The 19,718-nt window shown below is 43.7% G+C and overlaps 1 protein-coding gene across 1 annotated transcript in view; it reads right to left on the bottom strand.

Annotated features, from left to right (window-relative positions):
* Nucleotides 1-19,718, bottom strand: part of ALK (ALK receptor tyrosine kinase) — a 111,917-nt gene that overhangs the window by 80,356 nt on the left and 11,843 nt on the right. The window contains exons 2-3 of the mRNA XM_034764760.1: nucleotides 7,398-7,492; nucleotides 6,159-6,302 (exon numbers count right to left, since the gene is read on the bottom strand). Of these exons, the coding sequence (XP_034620651.1) occupies nucleotides 6,159-6,302; nucleotides 7,398-7,492 (239 nt within the window). The remainder of the gene's footprint in view (nucleotides 1-6,158; nucleotides 6,303-7,397; nucleotides 7,493-19,718) is intronic.

The following is a 19,718-nucleotide window of genomic DNA, read 5'->3' as shown; positions in this document are numbered from 1 at the left end:
TCGCATATGCATTCAGGGGGCGGCAAACAATTCCCCTACGCCGCTCTGCATCTGACCTTGCTGCACAGTCAATAAGTTCGGATGGCGTGAGCCCAACAGGGACAGACGGCCCCACGGACAGTCCTCCTCTGATACCCCAATAGAGATTTCAAAAGGTCTCCTACCTCTATTGTGGTGCCATGGGGTTCGAAGGGGAACGATTCGTAGCAGCTGCCGGTGCCTCCGCGGGCGTTGCTATCCCAAACAAGCCCCCAAATTGTCGGAGAATAACAGAGTTCTTACTTTTTGTTTGGGTACAGCAAATTAGATACTTTATTTTCTTTCTTTTTATTAATTGCATAGAGGGAGAGAGCTAAGCAGGTCTTTTAACAGGTAAACAATTTTAGCAAGCATTTATACCTTTTGTTACAGACAATAATGAGCAACAGCTGCATTTTGTTTATACATAGGTTATTTTGATATTTTGTTTTGCTTACTAATGTAGACTCTTAGTCTACATTCCATATTATTTACACATTATCTACACAAGGTCGCAACAACTTTTTACACAGTTTTTTTCCACTTGCCTTACACATTCCTTGCTTCTACAAATCTCGCGTTATTAGGGTTACAGTTAGCCTGACTCTTGCTAACGAACTGTCATGCATTGCATCCCCTTCCTGTCAGTTCTTTCTTTGCTTCCACACAGCTCTTTGCAGACAAGCTTGACTCTCCCCATAAGGGAGATTGGTAAGAGAGTGGCCACAGGGTGGCTGAAATGGCTCCATTCAGAATGGATTGAGTTTTTAACAGTAGGATACTTGGGCTTTACAGATGTGATCTTGATGTGGGTCATTATAAAGGGAAGTGATAGAGGAATGTGAGAAGAAAGAACAAAGCGATTATAATACTTGAAATTCTTCTGTACCATAACATCATAGATTCTAAACACCTCACAAACATTAGTAAGTTATTCTCACAACACCTCTGTGATGTAGGACAATAAAATTATCCCCACTTATACATGGGAAACCGAGGCATAGAGAGATTAAGGGTAACATTTTCAAAGGTGCCTAAATGGATTAGGATTCTGTCACCTTTCAAAAGTGCATTTTAGGCTCCTAAGTACCATTGATTTACATAAGACTTAGTTTCATGAGTGTCTAAGTCACTTGGGAAATGCAACTTAGGCTCCTAAATTGCTTAGGAGCTGCTGAAAATGTTACCCTTAGTGACTTGCCCAAGGTCACACAGGAAGGGCTGGTCTACACTGGGGGGGAGAAATCGATCCAAGATACGCAACTTCGAAGTATCTTGGATCGAATTACCTGGAGTCCACACGGCGCGGGATCAACGGCTGCGGCTCCCCCGTCGACTGCGCTACCGCCGCTCACTCTGGTGGAGTTCTGGAGTCGACGGTGAGAGCGTTTAGGGATCGATATATTGCGTCTTAACGAGACGCGATATATCGATCCCGGATAAATCAATTGCTACCCACCGATACGGCGGGTAGTGAAGACGTACCCACAGTCTCTGGCAGCCCCAGAAACTGAACTTAGATCTCGAGTCCTAGTCCAATTCCCTAACTCCCAACCTTTGTTCTTGCATTCTGCTGCTGTACAGTGCTTGCTATAGAGAATAGCAGCACATTCCTTCTGTTAGTACTACTCTATGGTAAATGTTCAGCTGCCTGCTGGGAAGGAAGAGGTATGAACAAATCCCAGAGCTTGTTAACCAGGTTTATAAATCGTGTACCACCCATGGCCCTGTGTTCCCCAACCTGCCTGGGGAGGCGTATCTGGCAGCAGAAAGGATGGCATTTCAAGTTGGCAGATAAATAACTTGTTAATAACTCTGATCCTCAGTCAGGAAAATCAACTGCCCATGCAATGGACAACCGAAACTCAAGCAAATGAATCCCTGAGAGTTTGTCTCTCCTGGGCTCTCAATGACCCATCTGCCAGTGCTCAGGAAGAGCAGGGATCTGTCTGATTTGAATGCAGAGGGGACAAAAGATGGTGAGAGGGAACAAGGAGTCTGCTGAGACTGAGAATGGAGATAGGGGAGGAGAGAAACTGACTATAACTGGCTGGGCAAGGAGATTGGGAATGGGAGCTGTGAGGAGTGGAGACTGGGACTGGAAGTCAGTGATGGAAATGGGGAGAATAGAAGCAAGTTGGTTGTGTGTGTGTGTGGGGGGGGACACTGAAATTGGACAAGAAGCTGTGGAGAAAGGGGAAGACTAGGACTGGCTGAGTAAGGAGACTGGCATTATGAACCAGTCTGGGGGAAACAGGAGTGGGGGAAGGGGAGATAGATCTCACAAGGAGCTGGGGTGTGGAAGGAGAACTGGGCAAAGAGATTGGAATATGGAGCCAGGAAGGGGGTGGGGAGGACAGATGGAGTTTGGATGGAGAGGTGGGAGGGACAAGGAAACTGGGACTGGGTTTAGGGATGGGAGAGACTAGAAGTAGGAGGGATAGATGGGGCCTCAGTGAGCCTGGAGAAGGATACTAGGACTTGCTGGGCAAGGAGTCTGGGATAAGAAGCGTGAGGAGTGGAGACTGGGACTGGGTATGTAATGAAAATGAGACTGGGACCAAGGGGCAGGGGCAAGAGAGGACAAGGCAAGAGAAATTAGCAGAAAACTACACTCCCTTCCAGAATCTAAAATTGAACCAGAGATTCCTGAGACTCACCATGCCTCTGCTATCAGCAAATATCTGAGAACCCCACTGGCAAAGTGCATGTCATCACCTTCTGGCGGTGGTCCACAAAGAGGTTGACAACCTACTATCACTATCAGTACTTCATTAGCTCAACTGACAGAGGTCAGTGTGGTGGATTTAAAGGTTCCAGTCCTACTGATGGCCCACCCCCATCTCAATGTGATGCCACATAAAGGAATTAATTTTTTTTTCAGTTTGTTTTTTTAAAGACCTAGCAAATTACATAGAAAAAATACTGTAAAAGAATATTGTTATGGTTGCAAAATCAAGAACTCAAAAGTTAGGAAATGCCAGAAGTAAGGTTGCCTGTGCAATTTTATTTACAGTGTCTCATGAGTAAGATATGTTTCCCATTCATTGTACATTTTTCTCCCCCACCCAACACAGCCAAGTTGATGAGAAGAATTTGGACCCAACATAGCAACAACCTTAGCAACAGGGCTAACCAACCATGAGAGCAATTGGGACGGGAACCCACAAGGGGAGAGGCAACTCTCAATTTAGTCCTGAGTGGAGCGCAGGAGCTGGTCCAAGAGGTAACTATAACAAGACCGCTTGGAAATAGTGACCATAATATAATAACATTTAACATCCCTGTGGTGGGAAGAACATCTCAACAGCCCAACACTGTGGCATTTAATTTCAGAAAGGGGAACTATGCAAAAATGAGGAGGTTAGTTAAACAGAAATTAAAAGGTACAGTGACTAAAGTGAAATCCCTGCAAGCTGCATGGACGCTTTTCAAAGACACCATAATAGAGGCCCAACTTAAATGTATACCCCAAATTAAAAAACACAGTAAAAGAACTAGAAAAGAGCCACCGTGGCTTAACAACCATGTAAAAGAAGCAGTGAGAGATAAAAAGGCATCTTTTAAAAAGTGGAAGTCAAATCCTAGTAAGGTAAATAGAAAGGAACATAAACACTGCCTAATTAAGTGTAAAAATGTAATAAGAAAATAAGAGTTTGAAGAACAGCTAGCCAAAAACTCAAAAGGTAATAACAAAATGTTTTTTAAGTACATCAGCAGCAGGAAGCCTGCTAAACCACCAGTGGGGCTCCTGGACAATCAAGATACAAAAGGAGTGCTTAAAGATGATAAAGTCATTGCGGAGAAACTAAATGGATTCTTTGCTTCGGTTTTCACGGCTGAGGATGTTAGGGAGATTCCCAAACCTGAGCCGGCTTTTGTAGGTGACAAATCAGAGGAATTGTCACAGATTGAGATGTCACTAGAGGAGATTTTGGAATTAATTGATAAACTTAACAGTAACAAGTCACCGGGACCAGATGGCATTCACATTCTGAAAAAAAATCAAATGTGAAGTTGCGGAACTATTAACTATGGTTTGTAACCGGTCCTTTAAATCGGCTTTTGTACCCAATGACTGGAAGATAGCTAATGTAACGCCAAGATTTAAAAAGGGCTCTAGAGGTGATCCCGGCAATTACAGACCGGTAAGTCTAACGTCAGTACTGGGCAAATTAGTTGAAACAATAGTAAAGAATAAAATGGTCAGACACATAGAAAAACATAAATTATTGGGCAAAAGTCAACATGGTTTCTGTAAAGGAAAATCATGTCTTACTAATCTATTAGAGTTCTTTGAAGGGGTCAACAAACATGTGGACAAGGGGGATCCAGTGGACATAGTGTACTTAGATTTCCAGAAAGCCTTTGACAAGGTCCCTCACCAAAGGCTCTTACGTAAATTAAGTTGTCATGGGATAAGAGGGAAGATCCTTTCATGGACTGAGAACTGGTTAAAAGACAGGAAACAAAGGGTAGGAATAAATGGTAAATTCTCAGAATGGAGAGGGGTAAAAAGTGGTGTCTCCCCAAGGGTCAGTCCTAGGACCAATCCTATTCAACTTATTCATAAATGATCTGGAGAAAGGGGTAAAAAGTGAGGTGGCAAAGTTTGCAGATGATACTAAACTGCTCAAGATAGTTAAGACCAAAGCAGACTGTGAAGAACTTCAAAAAGATCTCACAAAAATAAGTGACTGGGCAACAAAATGGCAAATGAAATTTTATGTGGATAAATGTAAAGTAATGCACATTGGAAGAAATAACCCCAACTATACATACAATATGATGGGGGCTAATTTAGCTACAACGAATCAGGAAAAAGATCTTGGAGTCATCGTGGATAGTTCTCTGAAGACGTCCACACAGTGTGCAGTGGCGGTCAAAAAAGCAAACAGGATGTTAGGAATCATTAAAAAGGGGATAGAAAATAAGACGGAGAGTATCTTATTGCCCTTATATAAATCCATGGTACTCCCACATCTTGAATACTGCGTACAGATGTGGTCTCCTCATCTCAAAAAAGATATACTGGCACTAGAAAAGGTTCAGAGAAGGGCAACTAAAATGATTAGGGGTTTGGAACAGGTCTCATAGGAGGAGAGATTAAAGAGGCTAGGACTTTTCAGCTTGGAAAAGTCTAAGGGGGGATATGATAGAGGTATATAAAATCATGAGTGGTATGGAGAAAGTGAATAAGGAAAAGTTATTTACTTGATCCCATAATACAAGAACTAGGGGCCACCAAATGAAATTAATGGGCAGCAGGTTTAAAACAAATAAAAGGAAGTTCTTTTTCACACAGCACACCACACAGTCAACTTGTGGAACTCCCTGCCTAAGGAGGTTGTGAAGGCGAGGACTATAACAGGGTTTAAAAGAGAACTGGATAAATTCATGGAGGTTAAGTCCGTTAATGGCTATTAGCCAGGATGGGTAAAGAATGGTGTCCCTAGCCTCTGTCTGTCAGAGGGTGGCAATGTATGGCAGCAGAGAGATCACTTGATCATTACCTGTTGGGTTCACTCCCTCTCGGGCACCTGGCATTGGCCACTGTTGGTAGACAGGATACTGGGCTAGCTGGACCTTTGGTCTGACCCAGTACGGCCATTCTTATGTTCTTATGTTAACTGCTGCATCTTAAAACTAGCCTGAGATGATGTCTTTAAAAATCTCTCACTATTATTTTAATCTAGTGCCAAAAAGAGGGGAAGTGGCACTAGCTGATGCAAAGATATATTAGCTACAGAGGTGTGTGACTAGACCAGGATGGATTGGACTAGTGATGTGGACTTCGCTGTATATTTTGCTTTGAGTATGGCTTTTTCCCTCAAACAATCAAGAGGCCAAACAAATATACAGTCTCAAAGTGACCATTACTCTAATTTGAGAAGAATCTCCCCCCCCCGCACACACCCATGTTCCTTTCTTTTGCAGCTCACAAACCAAATTAGTTGTAATTAACAACCTAATGACGCTTGATTTCCTCTGATCTGTTTGATTTGCCAGGGGCTTATGAAAGGCTTTATATGTTTTCTTTGATAATAAACTATACTGGATTCCATTGTGTTTAACTGAAATCTGCACTACTGTGAAAGCTGAATGCCCCGGAATGATTCTCAGCCAGAGAAATTCCCTACCTGCAGGACCAGAGATGGGAACAGTGCTGAGTTGGAGGCTCTCCAGAATCTTTTGTTCCAATCTGATCCTTTTCTGGCTGTCTCCTTTGATGAACAGATTGCTCGAATCCGGAGCTGCATCTCGAGATGTCTTCTCTCCATTGACTAGAACACAAAAAAAGCCACAGTCTGGTTTATGACTGGACTCAGACAGTGTGTGTCTCAGCAAATGGAGGTAAGTTACAGCTGATGGCCACTCTGCTTGGGTCAATTGTCTGCCAGCCACAGGGCAAAACAATATTAAAAGGAGGGCAGAAGGGCAATTTATTGCTGCTGTGGGAGTTGAAACAAACAAAGGGGAAAAAGAGGCTGAAGGAAAGCATGCTGAACAAAAATGCAAAGCAAATGAAGCTAATAAGCTGAAATAGAGAACTGAAAGGGACAAAGTCTAACAGAGTGGGCCTCACCAACATGTAGGTACTAAAATGGTAGATAGGTTAACAATATTTATTTGCTATTTAAAGTCTGGTGATCTCATCTTCACATCAGTTCCTGTTCTAGGTTGCAGGAAGATACTGGGATAATTTAGCACATTTATCTATTAAATAATTAGCCACATATGAGGCTAGAGATGGGCCAACCATAAATGCTGAATCCAAATCTGAACTTCCCCAGAGCATGGGGAGATTCTGTAACCTGGTGTTTTGACTGGGCAAGCTATAGATATTGGGCCAGCCATGAAGTTTAGGTCTAGATGCAAACTTTCTTTGAAGTTTGGAGGACAGTTTAGATCCTGGGTTTTGATTCAGACCTATCTTTGTGTGAGTCAAATGAAACTGCCCCATTCCAACAAGAACACTTCACTTGATGGTCTTACGAAATTAGTGTCAATCACAGAATACCTAGGTTTACCTCTTTTCCCAGGCAGCATCCAATTTCTATTCATTTATTTGTCACAGATAACAAACCAGCTAAGGACGAATGTTTTGCAACCACAAATTGACTTTTGAGCCATATTGTGTGGACAGGTGATGCCACCATCTGGATTTGCAGTGGACACTCCTTCACCATATGTCTCATTATCCATTCAAATGCAAAGTCAAAGCTCAAGCAAACTGATAAAGCATGTAGTGAAAGAGTCTCCTTCATCTGCACACAGGTACAATTTCAGGGATTTACCCTGATATTTCTGGAAAGATTTAGAATACAACTGTACCCCTTCACCCAATCACAAATAAATGGCAAATGAGATATACTTACTTGTTAGATAACAGTCCAGGCTAAGAGACACATTGTCAAAAGCAATAATGGCATCGGATTCTTCTTCCCATGAAGTGATGATCTGAAGCCAAAACCTGTACAGATGGGGAAAAAGAAAAGGGATCTAGTTACGTTAAGGAGATGCGAGTTACCAAAAATAAAAGGATAAGTTTTAGAAAAGAGAAAACTTCTCCTTTGACATACGATCATGCAATCTTATAGTAATGGAGAAAGAATACTGAACCCTGCCTCGCAAGGTCAATTGAGTACTATGCTGATGAGGACTGTAGAAATACCTAGATAGATACAAAGGGGAGTATGCTTATACTTTTGTTACAGAAGGCAAAACTGAGGCACAAGGAGAATAAGTGTCTTGTCCAAGCTCAGACAGCAAGTCCGGGGCAGAACCATGAAAAGAAACCAATTCTCTTGATTCTTAGTGTAAAATTTTCAAAAGCAGTGTGACTTCAGAGCATAGGTTCCCTTTTCAAAAGTGACTTAGGCACTTTGGGCTGGATTCACCATGATGACTTAGGCTCAGCATTGAACTGCCTAATGTTTAGGGGCCCTGCCGCCTAGTGGGATTCACAGCCCTGAGTTAGGTGCCCAGGCTCCCTATTCAATACATGTGGAGAGTTAGGTGCCCAAGAAGGGGATTCACAAAAGCCAGCATGCCGAGCGGGGACCTGTCCATGCTAGTAATGCTGAGGAGAGGAGTGTGGTATAACTCCTACCCTTCAAAGGCAGTTAGATGTCTAACTTCAGGCCGGAGGGAAGCTCATCCCTCCATTCGGGATTCACAGCTGTGAACCCTTTCCTGGAGATAGGTGCCTAAGCCAGGTCAGGCCTTTCTTTCAAAGAAATCAAGGAGGATGAGGTTCAAAAACCCCTCCTCTGCCAGATGTGGGGTAGGGATTTAAACCCAGGTCTCCCACCCTAACCGTTGGGCTTATATACAATGACTTCCATTCGCTCTCTGGCCCAATCAAGATTTGTTGTATCTGACCCAAATTCACAAACAGTTTTGGTTCCCTGAGAAATGCGTTTTTCAGCAACTTAACTATTCACTGAAAAAAAAAAAAAAATCATCATTTCTAAACCTGGGTGAGTGCTCTAGCCACAGGGCTATTGGGTAAAAAGGGAGAACCCCCACTACCTCCCCCTCTAACTGTGTTTTGTGGAAGGCCCCATCCAGTAGGGGACTTCTGAGAAAGCCTTCTGGATTGGGTCCTACATGTACGATAGGCAGGAGGATGTCTACTTTGAGGAACATGCCAGGGCTTAGACATGAGTTAGGCGCTGGGTGTCAAGACTTGGGCAGTTTTGCGCATGCCTAGCAGCAGAATTTTAAGCATCAAGGAGATGCTTAGGGAATTTAGACACCTATAAAGTTAGGTGGCAACTGAGTAGAGGTTTTGAGGATCTAAATTTTGGATTTAGGTACCTAAAGAAGCAGTTAAGCACCTAAATCCCTTTGTGGATCTACCCTTTAGAAGCCTAAGTCACTAAGGTGCTGTTGAAAATTTTACTATCAATCTGCTGCCCTCTACACTGGAGTATACATTTACCACTGATTCATCACAAAAGGAAATTCAGAATCTCTAACTCAGATCTTGCAAGACAAACGACAGAAGAATTTGCCACTTGCAGACTATGGGAACTGTAGAACTGTTTACTTTAGTGCAAAAGAGACTGAGCATACATTTGCATTAAATCACTTTCATGCTCCCAGCTGGCCTTCAGAGGGGAGCCAGGAAGAAATATCATGGCAAATTCATTTTCAATTATTTTTCAAGCCAACTGATATAGCAAAAATATTAATTTACAATAAATATTTCCAGTTCTACAATATATAGTCAGTGTAATGATATAGGGTACTCATGAGCTTAAACTGACTCTTAGAGTCTAAGCTGTGCAATTTCATCTGTTCCTGCTGCTTATTTGCCGCCTGGAGTCATAATCCTTTCCTTAGGACACAAGAATAATTTCTAACAGTAACCAACTGTGACGCTGGGACAAGATGTTGGTCTCAAAGGTTGTATGAAGGCCACAAAAAATGATACCTTCAGGTGAGGACCGAAGAGCAAGAGAATATGAAATCTTAAAAACAGGAGAGATCTTGAGCCAAATTCTCTGCCGCTTCCTGATTCTCTGCCTTATCCCCAGCCCAGGGTAGAACAGTCTACCCTGGTCTTCCTTGTCTATGGTCTCCCAGGGTATATGTATGCTCCAATTAGCCACCCACTGCTGGCCAGAGCCAACTGACTCTGGCTCATGGGGCTCAGACAAGGGCTGTTTAATTGCAGTGTAGATGTTCAGGCTTGGACTGCAGCCCGAGCTCTGGGACCCTCCCTCCTTGCAGGATCCTAGAGCCCAGGCTCCAGCCTGAGCCCAAACCTCGACACTGCAATTAAACAGACCCTTAGCTCAAGCTCTGCAAGCATGAGTCATCTGACATGGCCAGCTGTGGTTTTTTAATTGCACTGCAGGCATATCCAAAGAGACTATTTGTCAAGCTGGGGATAGCTGGGGTGAAGCCCACTCCACCTACTTCCAGTCCCCACCAATGTCATCCTTCCTGTGCTAGGGACCACGGGGACAGAGGCAAAGGATCTGGCACAACCAGGAATTCACAAGCAGCAAAGTTGCTGGTGGTCTCTTTGCACCACCTGAGTGGCATAAAGGGAGTGAAACAGAGTAGAAAAATCTGCCCCCTTCTCTCCATCCAAATACCCTGATCAGAGAAGAGTTTATTTATTCCTTTACTCTTTATTTCTGCAAATAGAAAACTGTAATGTTGTGATACTGAAGTTTCTCCCCTCAGCATGAAAGGGGCGAGATGAGCTAGAGAATGTATCAAAAATAGAATCATTTTTAAAATGTTCTGAAAGACAGAAGCAGTAGCTGTTTAAAAGAGGCTGATTGACACTGGGAATTGCATATATTCTGAAGGAGAAACATTGCTAACAATCAGAGGAAACTCAATGAGATGTCAAAACATAAACATGTTTTCTGAACTGAACTACCTTTATCACCTAGGAAGCAACAGCTCGATCTAAATAACTCCTGAGAAAAATCACAGAAGCATAGTCCTTTCCCTCCCCAGCTATGTGCTGCAACAACCTGGTACTGCCAGAAGCTCTGGAGTTTCTAGTCAATCACCTGAGTCCTAATTAATACGGGTATGGGGGTAAATCTGGGGAAAGCCTTGCACAACATTTTTTGCTTTTGCAGTCCAGTGTTGCACGCACACACAGGTCTCTCTCTACCCACCCATCCAAAGCTGAAACCCCAATATGCTTTGAATAAAATAATCAAAGTATTCTAGGTACTGGTGTACGAATGGACACAGTGACATTAGGCATCCCAAATGGCTCACCTTCACCTCACTCAATACTTGGCACAACATGTTTAGCATTTAAGGCACAGGACTGAATGGCTGGAGACTTGGGTTATATTACAGGCTGCGTCACTGACTCACTATGTGTCCTTGGGAAAATCACTTAGAGCTGGTTTAAATGGCATGTAAAGTGTTCTAAAGGAGTGTGATTTGGAAAGCACTTTAATGTGTTGTGCTCTAGGTACCTAGTCTGCATTAATGAGTGCACCAGCAGGGCCTACATAGGGACAACTAAAGCACAACAGGCTAGAGCATTTTGTAAATCACACTTCTCTAGAGCACTTTGCTGCATCACATAGACAAGTCTTTTATCTCCTTGTGCCTCAGTTTTTTCCATATTAAATAAGGATAATACCTGGAAGAGGGGAGATTATGAGGATACCTAAATTAATGTTTGTCAAAGTGTGTTCTGATCCTTGGATGGAAGGTGCTATATGAATATACATTATTATTGCCCTAGCACAGGGTTTATCCAGGCCATCAAAGTTTATTGCTTGAAAATCCAATGAAACCACAGAAGTGAGAGACAGAAAAGACTCAGTAGGCCATTATCCTGGCTAATGCATCACTTTTGCATACAATCTATTATCCAGTGCTTTGGGATTCTGGTTTTATAAGACACAAGCAATGAAATAAACTGAAGTGGAGAATTAGTGCTCCAAGGTGATGGACTGCCACACATGTAGGAAATAGCATAACCTGTCCAAGAAAGGTGGAGGAGGGCTAGTGAGATCCAGGTCAAGTAGCATGTCCTTGACACGAGAGTCAAATCAACTGCTTTGAGGCCTCAGGTTGCCAAGATGAAGAAACTGAGAAGGTAGAAGGCATCAGTCTCCTCCTCTCGGACCTTTTCCTTCTCTTAGATTGGTCAACTGACAGTAAGGGTAATATTGCTGCCTAGGCTGGTATTAGAATAATGTTTTGCCCTCTTTGTTGCCAGAGTGTAGAGGCCCAAGAATTTCAAAACCGCTTGAGTCCCTTAGCATGTACAAATCATCCTCTGTTTTAGATAAGAACGCTGCACATCTCTCAAAGGGGAAGTCCTTAGCTGCCTGGTGCACATCTGCAAGAATCCCTGAGGACTACAATCAGGAGGAATGGAGCATAGTCACCACCATCACTGTTGTCTTGGCTGCAGAATCTGCTGCATCCAAAGAAGCCTGCAAAGCTGATTGAGAAATGAGGCAGCTCTCTGAGATGAGTGACTAAAATTGTTCTCTGGAACCTTCTGATAACTTGCTCACAAACTGAGATATTGCCACCTAGCTGCAGGAGTCCTACCTTGACAACTGATGGTAATTGCAATATGAAGTTGTAAATTTGCTGAAGAATAAAAGTCTTTCTTCCAGAACAGTCAAGCTTTTAGGCACCTTTGTCTCTGAGGTAGCCTTGGCCCAGCCCTGCTGGCTCTTCTCATTCACCCCCACCACTACTAAAAGGTCAGGGGTGGGATGTAAATAGTGTTCCGCATTTTCAGTTGTTACCGGTTTCCACTGATGAATTACCAATTTCTTTATTAAAAGGAGTTCAGTTTTTACTGATTTACACCCGTTTATCAATCCACTTGGTATTTTGTTGGGTACTTTTTATTGTTAAACACTAGTCCTTTATGTGACTGTTGTGTCCTGCAGCGCTAGGACTGAAGCAGTTCCACGGTGTAAAACACACAACACCCACATGGTGGTGGTCGGAAAATCAAACAACATAAATATCATGCTATGATTGGCTCACAAAGAGGGGCTGCCTGCCTATTTCACTTGAGTCCATTTAGTGCGGCACTGAATTGAAACAATCAATCCTCCCCAGAGAAATATGTGTAATACCCCCTATCCACCTAGTTACCTCCTTTAGTGCCAATCTCCTTACGGGGTTGGATGGACTAGGCCTGGGTTCTTCTGCATCCCCACACAGCTAGTTCTGCCCTCTCTGTGGCTGGCTCCAGACTACTCCCAAAATGGCTTGTCCCGCCTCCAGGATTCCCAGGGGAGGGTATCTCACTCCCTATTGGTCAGATTAGCTCTTCTTCACAGGCTTTCCCTTGTCAATCATTTGACTTTGCCCCCTCCCCCAAGCAGGCATGCCTACAATCCTTCCCCAATCAATAGGGGCCCCTCTTGTTCTATATGGTGCCTCTCCTCTCTCCCTCTTGGTTGCTTAGTAGACTCGGAATCTGCCCTTGGCTTCCCCTTCCTATCTGGGACAATGTGCCTCTCCCTGAACTGCCAGCACACAGAGTCCCAGAAACCTAGCTAAGCTCCTTGGGAGTTACAGATAGAAAAGGTAAACATGGGGCAAAACCACAAATCTGTGCCTGAATACGAACAGGAAAATCAGTGCTTAGAAATTTTCAAGAAAAGTAAAGCCGGGAGTGAAGAGTATGCCTTGTGCTGCAAGTACAGCAGCATTGAGGTCAGTGCTCGTATTGACAGACTAAAGGAGCATGTTGAACACAAGTGACACAAGAAGCTTAAAGAAGCTTAAAGAGCTTTGGGATAAACAGTCAATATCAGGAGGTTTCACCAGGGCTTTAAGGAAAGAGGACACAGCACAATTGTGTCAATGAATTTATGCATACTCTTTGTTTCACTGGACAACCACTGTTAATAGCAGAGGGGTCTACTGGTGACTTTGTGCAACAATAGTGTCTAGCAACAAAAACCCTTGCTAATGCAGACAACCTCACTCGTAAGTATCTGAAAGAAAATGATGCTTTAGTGTCTAAACGGATGGAACAAATTGATGGAAATATGGTGTCTAGTCAGATTTTTAATGAGTCTCTTGATGCTTTGGACCGCCGATTCTTGGCCTTTTGTTTTTGATTTCAAAGAGAATAAACCCGCATTGCTTTGTGCTAATGTGACATTCATCTCCTCTGCAGATACCTGTTTCGTTAATCCAATAACTGATATGTTTGAGATGTACCAGCTAACTTGGGAAAATGTGGCCACAACTAACACAGATTCTGCTTCCTACACGGCTAAATTTGCAAGGGAGATTAAACTCAATCAGAAACTGGAGCTGCCGCATATTACCTGTCCTGCTCATCTGATTAACGTTGCGCAGTCAGCAGCTACTGCTACAGAAGAAATGAAAAATGTGAAATCTTGACTCACTGGATTCAGAGCCATTTTCAAGCACTCAGACAAGTTGAAGGCTTTGTTTTACACAGTGTGAGACAAGCGCAGAGCCAACTGCCAATTATCTACCCCTGTTGTGCCACATCGGTGCATGAGCTTGTACTTCGCTGCCTGTCATGTAAATAACACGTGTGGACTATGCTAATGCATCTCATAAATCATCCTGAGTTTGTTGGTTCTAAAGCAGAAACTCTGAAGAGACTGGCAAATAACCAAAATGACTGCCAGCTTCTGTGCACCAAGCTAATGTTCATTGTTGAAAATTTGGAATAACTGTGTGATGCACAGAAAACATTGTCGTTTTCTCTGACCACTGCCAACACATTTCCAATACAGATGTTTACTGGATCCTGACAACCAGAATCTCAGCTGAATTGAGCACAAAATCTGCAAGAGAAACATATGGTGAGAAACCCCAGCTGTTTCTGGCACTCTTTCTGACCCCAGAACGCGAGAAAACCAAAAAGTGTTTAAAACCTTCAACACAATGCTCAGCAAGCAATGGGAGATGACTGTGACCCGCAGTCTGAACCCAGCATGAACCTCAACATGAGTGAGGATACTGTGAAGAAATTTATGTGGATTTCTGGAAAAACTACTACCTCTGAGAGACAAAAAAATACTTTTGTACGTAAAAAAAGGTTTCAATTATATTCTAGTAAAATGTGTATATTATAAAAGTTGTTTTGGTTTTCTTTTCCCCCTGATTTTCCCCAATGTTTTCATTTTTATTTTTTAACCCGATTTCATCCTGGTTTTAATGTTTGGAAAATAAACACTGAAAAATTCCTGGATTTTTTTTTTTTTTAAATAAATAAAAACTGAAAACACAGAACACTAGATGCAATAAAACTATCCAAATCCCTAAGATGAAAGTTGGTATTTGTGTTTAATATGTTTGGCCACATGGGGAAAGGAGGATGGGGTTTGCCAGAGTATTTTGGCTGGCTGCATAATTGCCTCATTGATAGGTAAGGACTATCTTTCCTTCTGAAGTGGGATGGAAAATGTTGATCAGTTTGTGGGTATTCGCCTCCACTAGCTCCATTTGATTGCCCAGATAAGCTGCCATTCTCCTGAGGAGCCCCTGATACATCTTGAAGTCATCTGGTACCAGAGCCTCATCAGGCAATGAGGAGGATATCTGAAGGGAAGGGAAAAGAAAGAGCTCCTCAGGCTGTTCCTGGGCTACCACAGCAGGCTGCAGCTCCAAAGTAGGTTGAAGTAAGTCCTGAGCTTGAGAGTCCAAAGGCTGTTCAGTAGAGACTGTCACCCCTCAGTACTGTCTGTATGGGTGATGTAGATCTGGATGCTGGAGGTGTCCCCTAGGGCATATAATAGGGCCATTGAGGGGGCCGGTGTGGTATCAGGCCCCAGGCATGTCTGACCCCTGCATCACAACCCCTGGCTGAAATCTTCTGAAACCCACACCAGGGAATATGAGAATGGGATCAGGAGGAAGCTCTGGACTCTCAGCGTTGAGATACCTGAAAGCCTACCTTGGGGTCCAATGGACACTCTAAGTATTCCGAGACCCACGGTGGCACAGTACTAAGAGAGGTCCTTCGTGACTGAGATCTGGATCTGGCTTCCTGGCTGCCGGTAACGTGCTGTGTAGGAGCTGGTACCGGACCACAAGAGGTGAAAGGAGCCGGTACCAAGCCTGAAGCTGGCGGCCCCACAACAAAGCATTCAGGTGCCAATGGCCTTGGCAGCTGTGCTGGTGCTGGAAGAGGGACTTCACTCTGAAGGAATGGGGATGGTGGTACTGACAGGCATAACACATCCCTGGCCATGGCATAAGCCTCTGGCATAGTCATACAGACACAGGGTGTTGACCTACAGTGATCAGGAATGATTGCTCCATTTCAGCCAAAGAGGTCTTGACAGCAGGGCACTGCAGTTAAGGGTTCAGATCTCTCTGTATGCACTGGTACCAGGAAGTGGCAAGACAAAAGACACACTGTGGGTACTGGCATGACATTCTGCAGAGGAGTCCTGCTCTGGACTTGAAAAAAGCTGATGCTGATGTATCCTTGTGTTTCTGAAGCTGGGACTGCTCTCAAGTCTTGGGCCTTGAAAAAGACTGTCCTGGTGAAGGGACTCTACTGCAGCTGGGCAAGCACTTTGGGAGGAAGAACTTCCCTTGGATGACCAAGTGGGGTCCGATGCCCATCTAAGAGTGGTCTCCATCAGGATGTAACAGAGACATTCCTCCCTAGGCTTCTTTCTCTTGGTCTCAAAACCAAAACAAATAGAGTGCCCTATCTCTAACATGACCCTCACCCAAGCACCTTTCTTCTGAGGATGCCAAATGAATGCCAGTTAGAGAGGTGACTTTTGTGATGTGGACATCTGTCCATTAGAAGCGGAATTGAGACCCACCAATTCATTTCACAGAGGTAAAAAAAAGGCTCTTCACGCCAGTTTTCAAGGCAACTTTTGCAGACTCAAAAATATTCAGATAGGCCCTTAGAGCCAGATTTCAAAGGTATTTAGATGCCTAAAGAGGGAAACTGAAAATCCCACTGGGAGCCTATCTCCTTCTTTAGGCACTTTTGAATTCTGATCCTTACTGATTCTGGAGTTTTGGGTGATTGGCTGGGCTGAATCCAAGCTCTTCATCTTTTGAAGTCTGCTCTTCACTGCCTTTTATAGTCATGTCTCATCAGTCTCTCCTGCCAGCACAGAATTGTTCTGATTATAGGGACAGAACTATCATCTAAGCTGGCCACATAAGAAGTCTGGTAAATGGAATAGTCAATTTCTGTCTTTTGTTACATTCACTGAAGTTAACACTAATCATTGTTGCTACAACTTGGGCTACACAGACATAACAGATGGCAGAATTTGTCCCATTGTGTTCAGACTTCCTGTATGGCCAATAAGTTGATAGTCTTGTCTCTATTTGTCAGTGACAGAAACACTGAACTTTTATTCCCCTGTTCTAGGCCCAGAACTCTTATTTTCTTAACTACATAAGGAGATATGAACAAGACTGGAATTTGTCTCAATTCAAAGGGGGTCTGTGACAACTGGGAAACATTCTCACGCACAATTATTTCAAATTTGGTGACAATATATACCTCCAGACCAGTGGCACCGCTATGGGCACCCGCATGGCCCCACAATATGCCAACATTTTTATGGCTGACCTGGAACAATGCTTCCTCAGCTCTCGTCCACTCATGCCCCTTCTCTACCTACACTATATTGATGACATCTTCGTCATCTGGACCCATGGGAAGGAGACCCTGGAAGAATTCCACCATGATTTCAACAGCTTCCACCCCACCATGAACCTCAGCCTGGACCAATCTACACGGGAGGTCCACTTCCTAGACACCACCGTACAAATAAGCAATGGCCACATTAACACCACCCTATACCGAAAACCCACCGACCGCTATGCCTACCTTCATGCCTCCAGCTTCCACCCCGGTCACACCACACGATCCATCGTCTACAGCCAAGCACTGAGGTACAATCGCATCTGCTCCAACCCCTCAGACAGAGACCAACACCTACAAGATCTTCACCAAGCATTCTCAAAACTATGATACCCACACAAGGAAATAAAGAAACAAATCAACAGAGCCAGAGGTGTACCCAGAAGCCTCCTGCTACATGACAGGCCCAAAAAAGAAACCAACAGAACTCCACTGGCCATCACCTACAGTCCTCAGCTTAAACTTCTCCAACGCATCATCAGTGATCTACAACCCATCCTGGACAACGATCCCCCACTTTCACAGACCTTGGGAGGCAGGCCAGTCCTCGCCCACAGACAACCTGCCAACCTTAAGCATATTCTCACCAGCAACCACGCACCGCACCATAACAACTCTAACTCAGGAACCAAGCCATGCAACAAACCTCGATGCCAACTCTGCCCACATATCTACACCAGCAACACCATCACAGGACCTAAACAGATCAGCTACAACATCACCGGCTCATTCACCTGCACGTCCACCAATGTTATATATGCCATCATATGCCAGCAATGCCCCTCTGCTATGTACATTGGCCAAACTGGACAGTCACTACACAAGAGGATAAATGGACACAAGTCAGATATCAGGAATGGCAATATACAAAAACCTGTAGAAGAACACTTCAACCTCCCTGGCCACACAATAGCAGATGTAAAGGTAGCCATCTTACAGTAAAAAAAACTTCAGGACCAGACTCCAAAGAGAAACTGCTGAGCTCCAGTTCATTTGCAAATTTGACACCATCAGATCAGGATTAAACAAAGACTGTGAATGGCTATCCAACTACTGAAGCAGTTTTTCCTCCCTTGGTGTTCACACCTCAACGGCTAGCAGAGCACCTCATCCTCCCTGATTGAACTAACCTCGTTATCTCCATACTGATTTATGCCTGCCTCTGGAGATTTCCATTACTTGCATCTGAAGAAGTGAGGTTCTTACCCACGAAAGCTTATGCTCCCAATACTTCTGTTAGTCTTAAAGGTGCCACAGGACCCTCTGTTGCTTTTAACTAGGAAACAGTAATTGATACAGTAGTCTGGTCACTGCAACAACAAGCAGTTGCTTGGGAGTAGCCCTGATTAGGAAGAGCTGTCCTAATTGCTGGATTGGGAGGGGCTGAGGAGAGCCCAAAGACTAATTAGCCCATTACCCACAAGATAAAAAAGACACAGGAAGGGAAGTGCTTGTGGGGAAGACAGAGATTAGCAGGCTTTTGAAAGGCAGAGCAGGACAGATTGGGGGAGGGATAGGGATAGGATAGGATAGGATAAAGGTGAGCTAAGGATTGTAGGATATTGTCAGTGCAGAGCTGCTTGAGTTTGTATAGGTTGCTGGGCAAACACAGTGAAATAAACCATGTGGTGTTTGACCAGAAGGTGATCTCCAAGCAGTTTGTAGCGTGAAAAGAGACAAGAATGGGACCCCATACTTTCACATTTAGGAGCTTGTCCAGGATCTATAGCTGGCTCAAGCGTTTTGCAGCCTGGACCAGGAGAAGCCTCTGCAGTGGCTGGGAAACTGCAAGAAGAGCTGCAGAAGACTCTGAAAAGTTTCCAACAATCCCACCACATAGAGAGCCAGCCCTTGTTTGCGGGCAGCATAGCAAAAGAGTCTGCAGGATGTTTTAAGAGATAAAGCCCAAAGGGCAACAGCAACTTCTAGAAAAGGTGGTGAGTCCTGTGGAAGGGGTTCTAGACCAAGCAAGAGATGATCCCCAGATCCAGATGCAAGGAGTGTAAGTGTACCCTGTTATAGGGTCCCAAATGGAGAAAAAACATGCAAATGTCAAACACCTTCAGATCCACCATGATTACTGTGGGATTATGTTAATCTCATTTATTTATTTTCTAAAACAAATGGAGCTTCAGTGAAAATGTTGTCCCCTGAGACAAGCATGTCTGCAACAAATAGTTCATCTTTTTTCTCTCTGATTTAATGTCACTATTCATTTAGAAATATGATGTCTCTCAAATTCCACTGAAACAAGTTCATTAGTCAACCAACATTTCAATCATTAGCTTCAGTGGTTTAGCTTAATGGGCTAATTAAGCGAAATTTAATCAAAACTGAAGATGGAGATGTCATATTAGTGAGAAAAAATATGGATGACTTTTCTTTCCTCTTTCTTTACAAAAAATGTAGCACAGGAACATTGTCACTAATCTAATCACTCAGACCCTGATCCAATGCCCATTGAACTCAACGGTAAGATTCACATTGACTTTAATAGGCATTGGGATTAAGTCCTAAAGGCAGTGACTGTTGGCAGACCATTAGCATGCTCAAA

The sequence above is a fragment of the Trachemys scripta genome, chromosome 3 (assembly GCF_013100865.1).
Source record: "Trachemys scripta elegans isolate TJP31775 chromosome 3, CAS_Tse_1.0, whole genome shotgun sequence".
Taxonomy (NCBI): domain Eukaryota; kingdom Metazoa; phylum Chordata; order Testudines; family Emydidae; genus Trachemys; species Trachemys scripta.
This window is presented reverse-complemented; position numbering and strand designations above follow the sequence as displayed.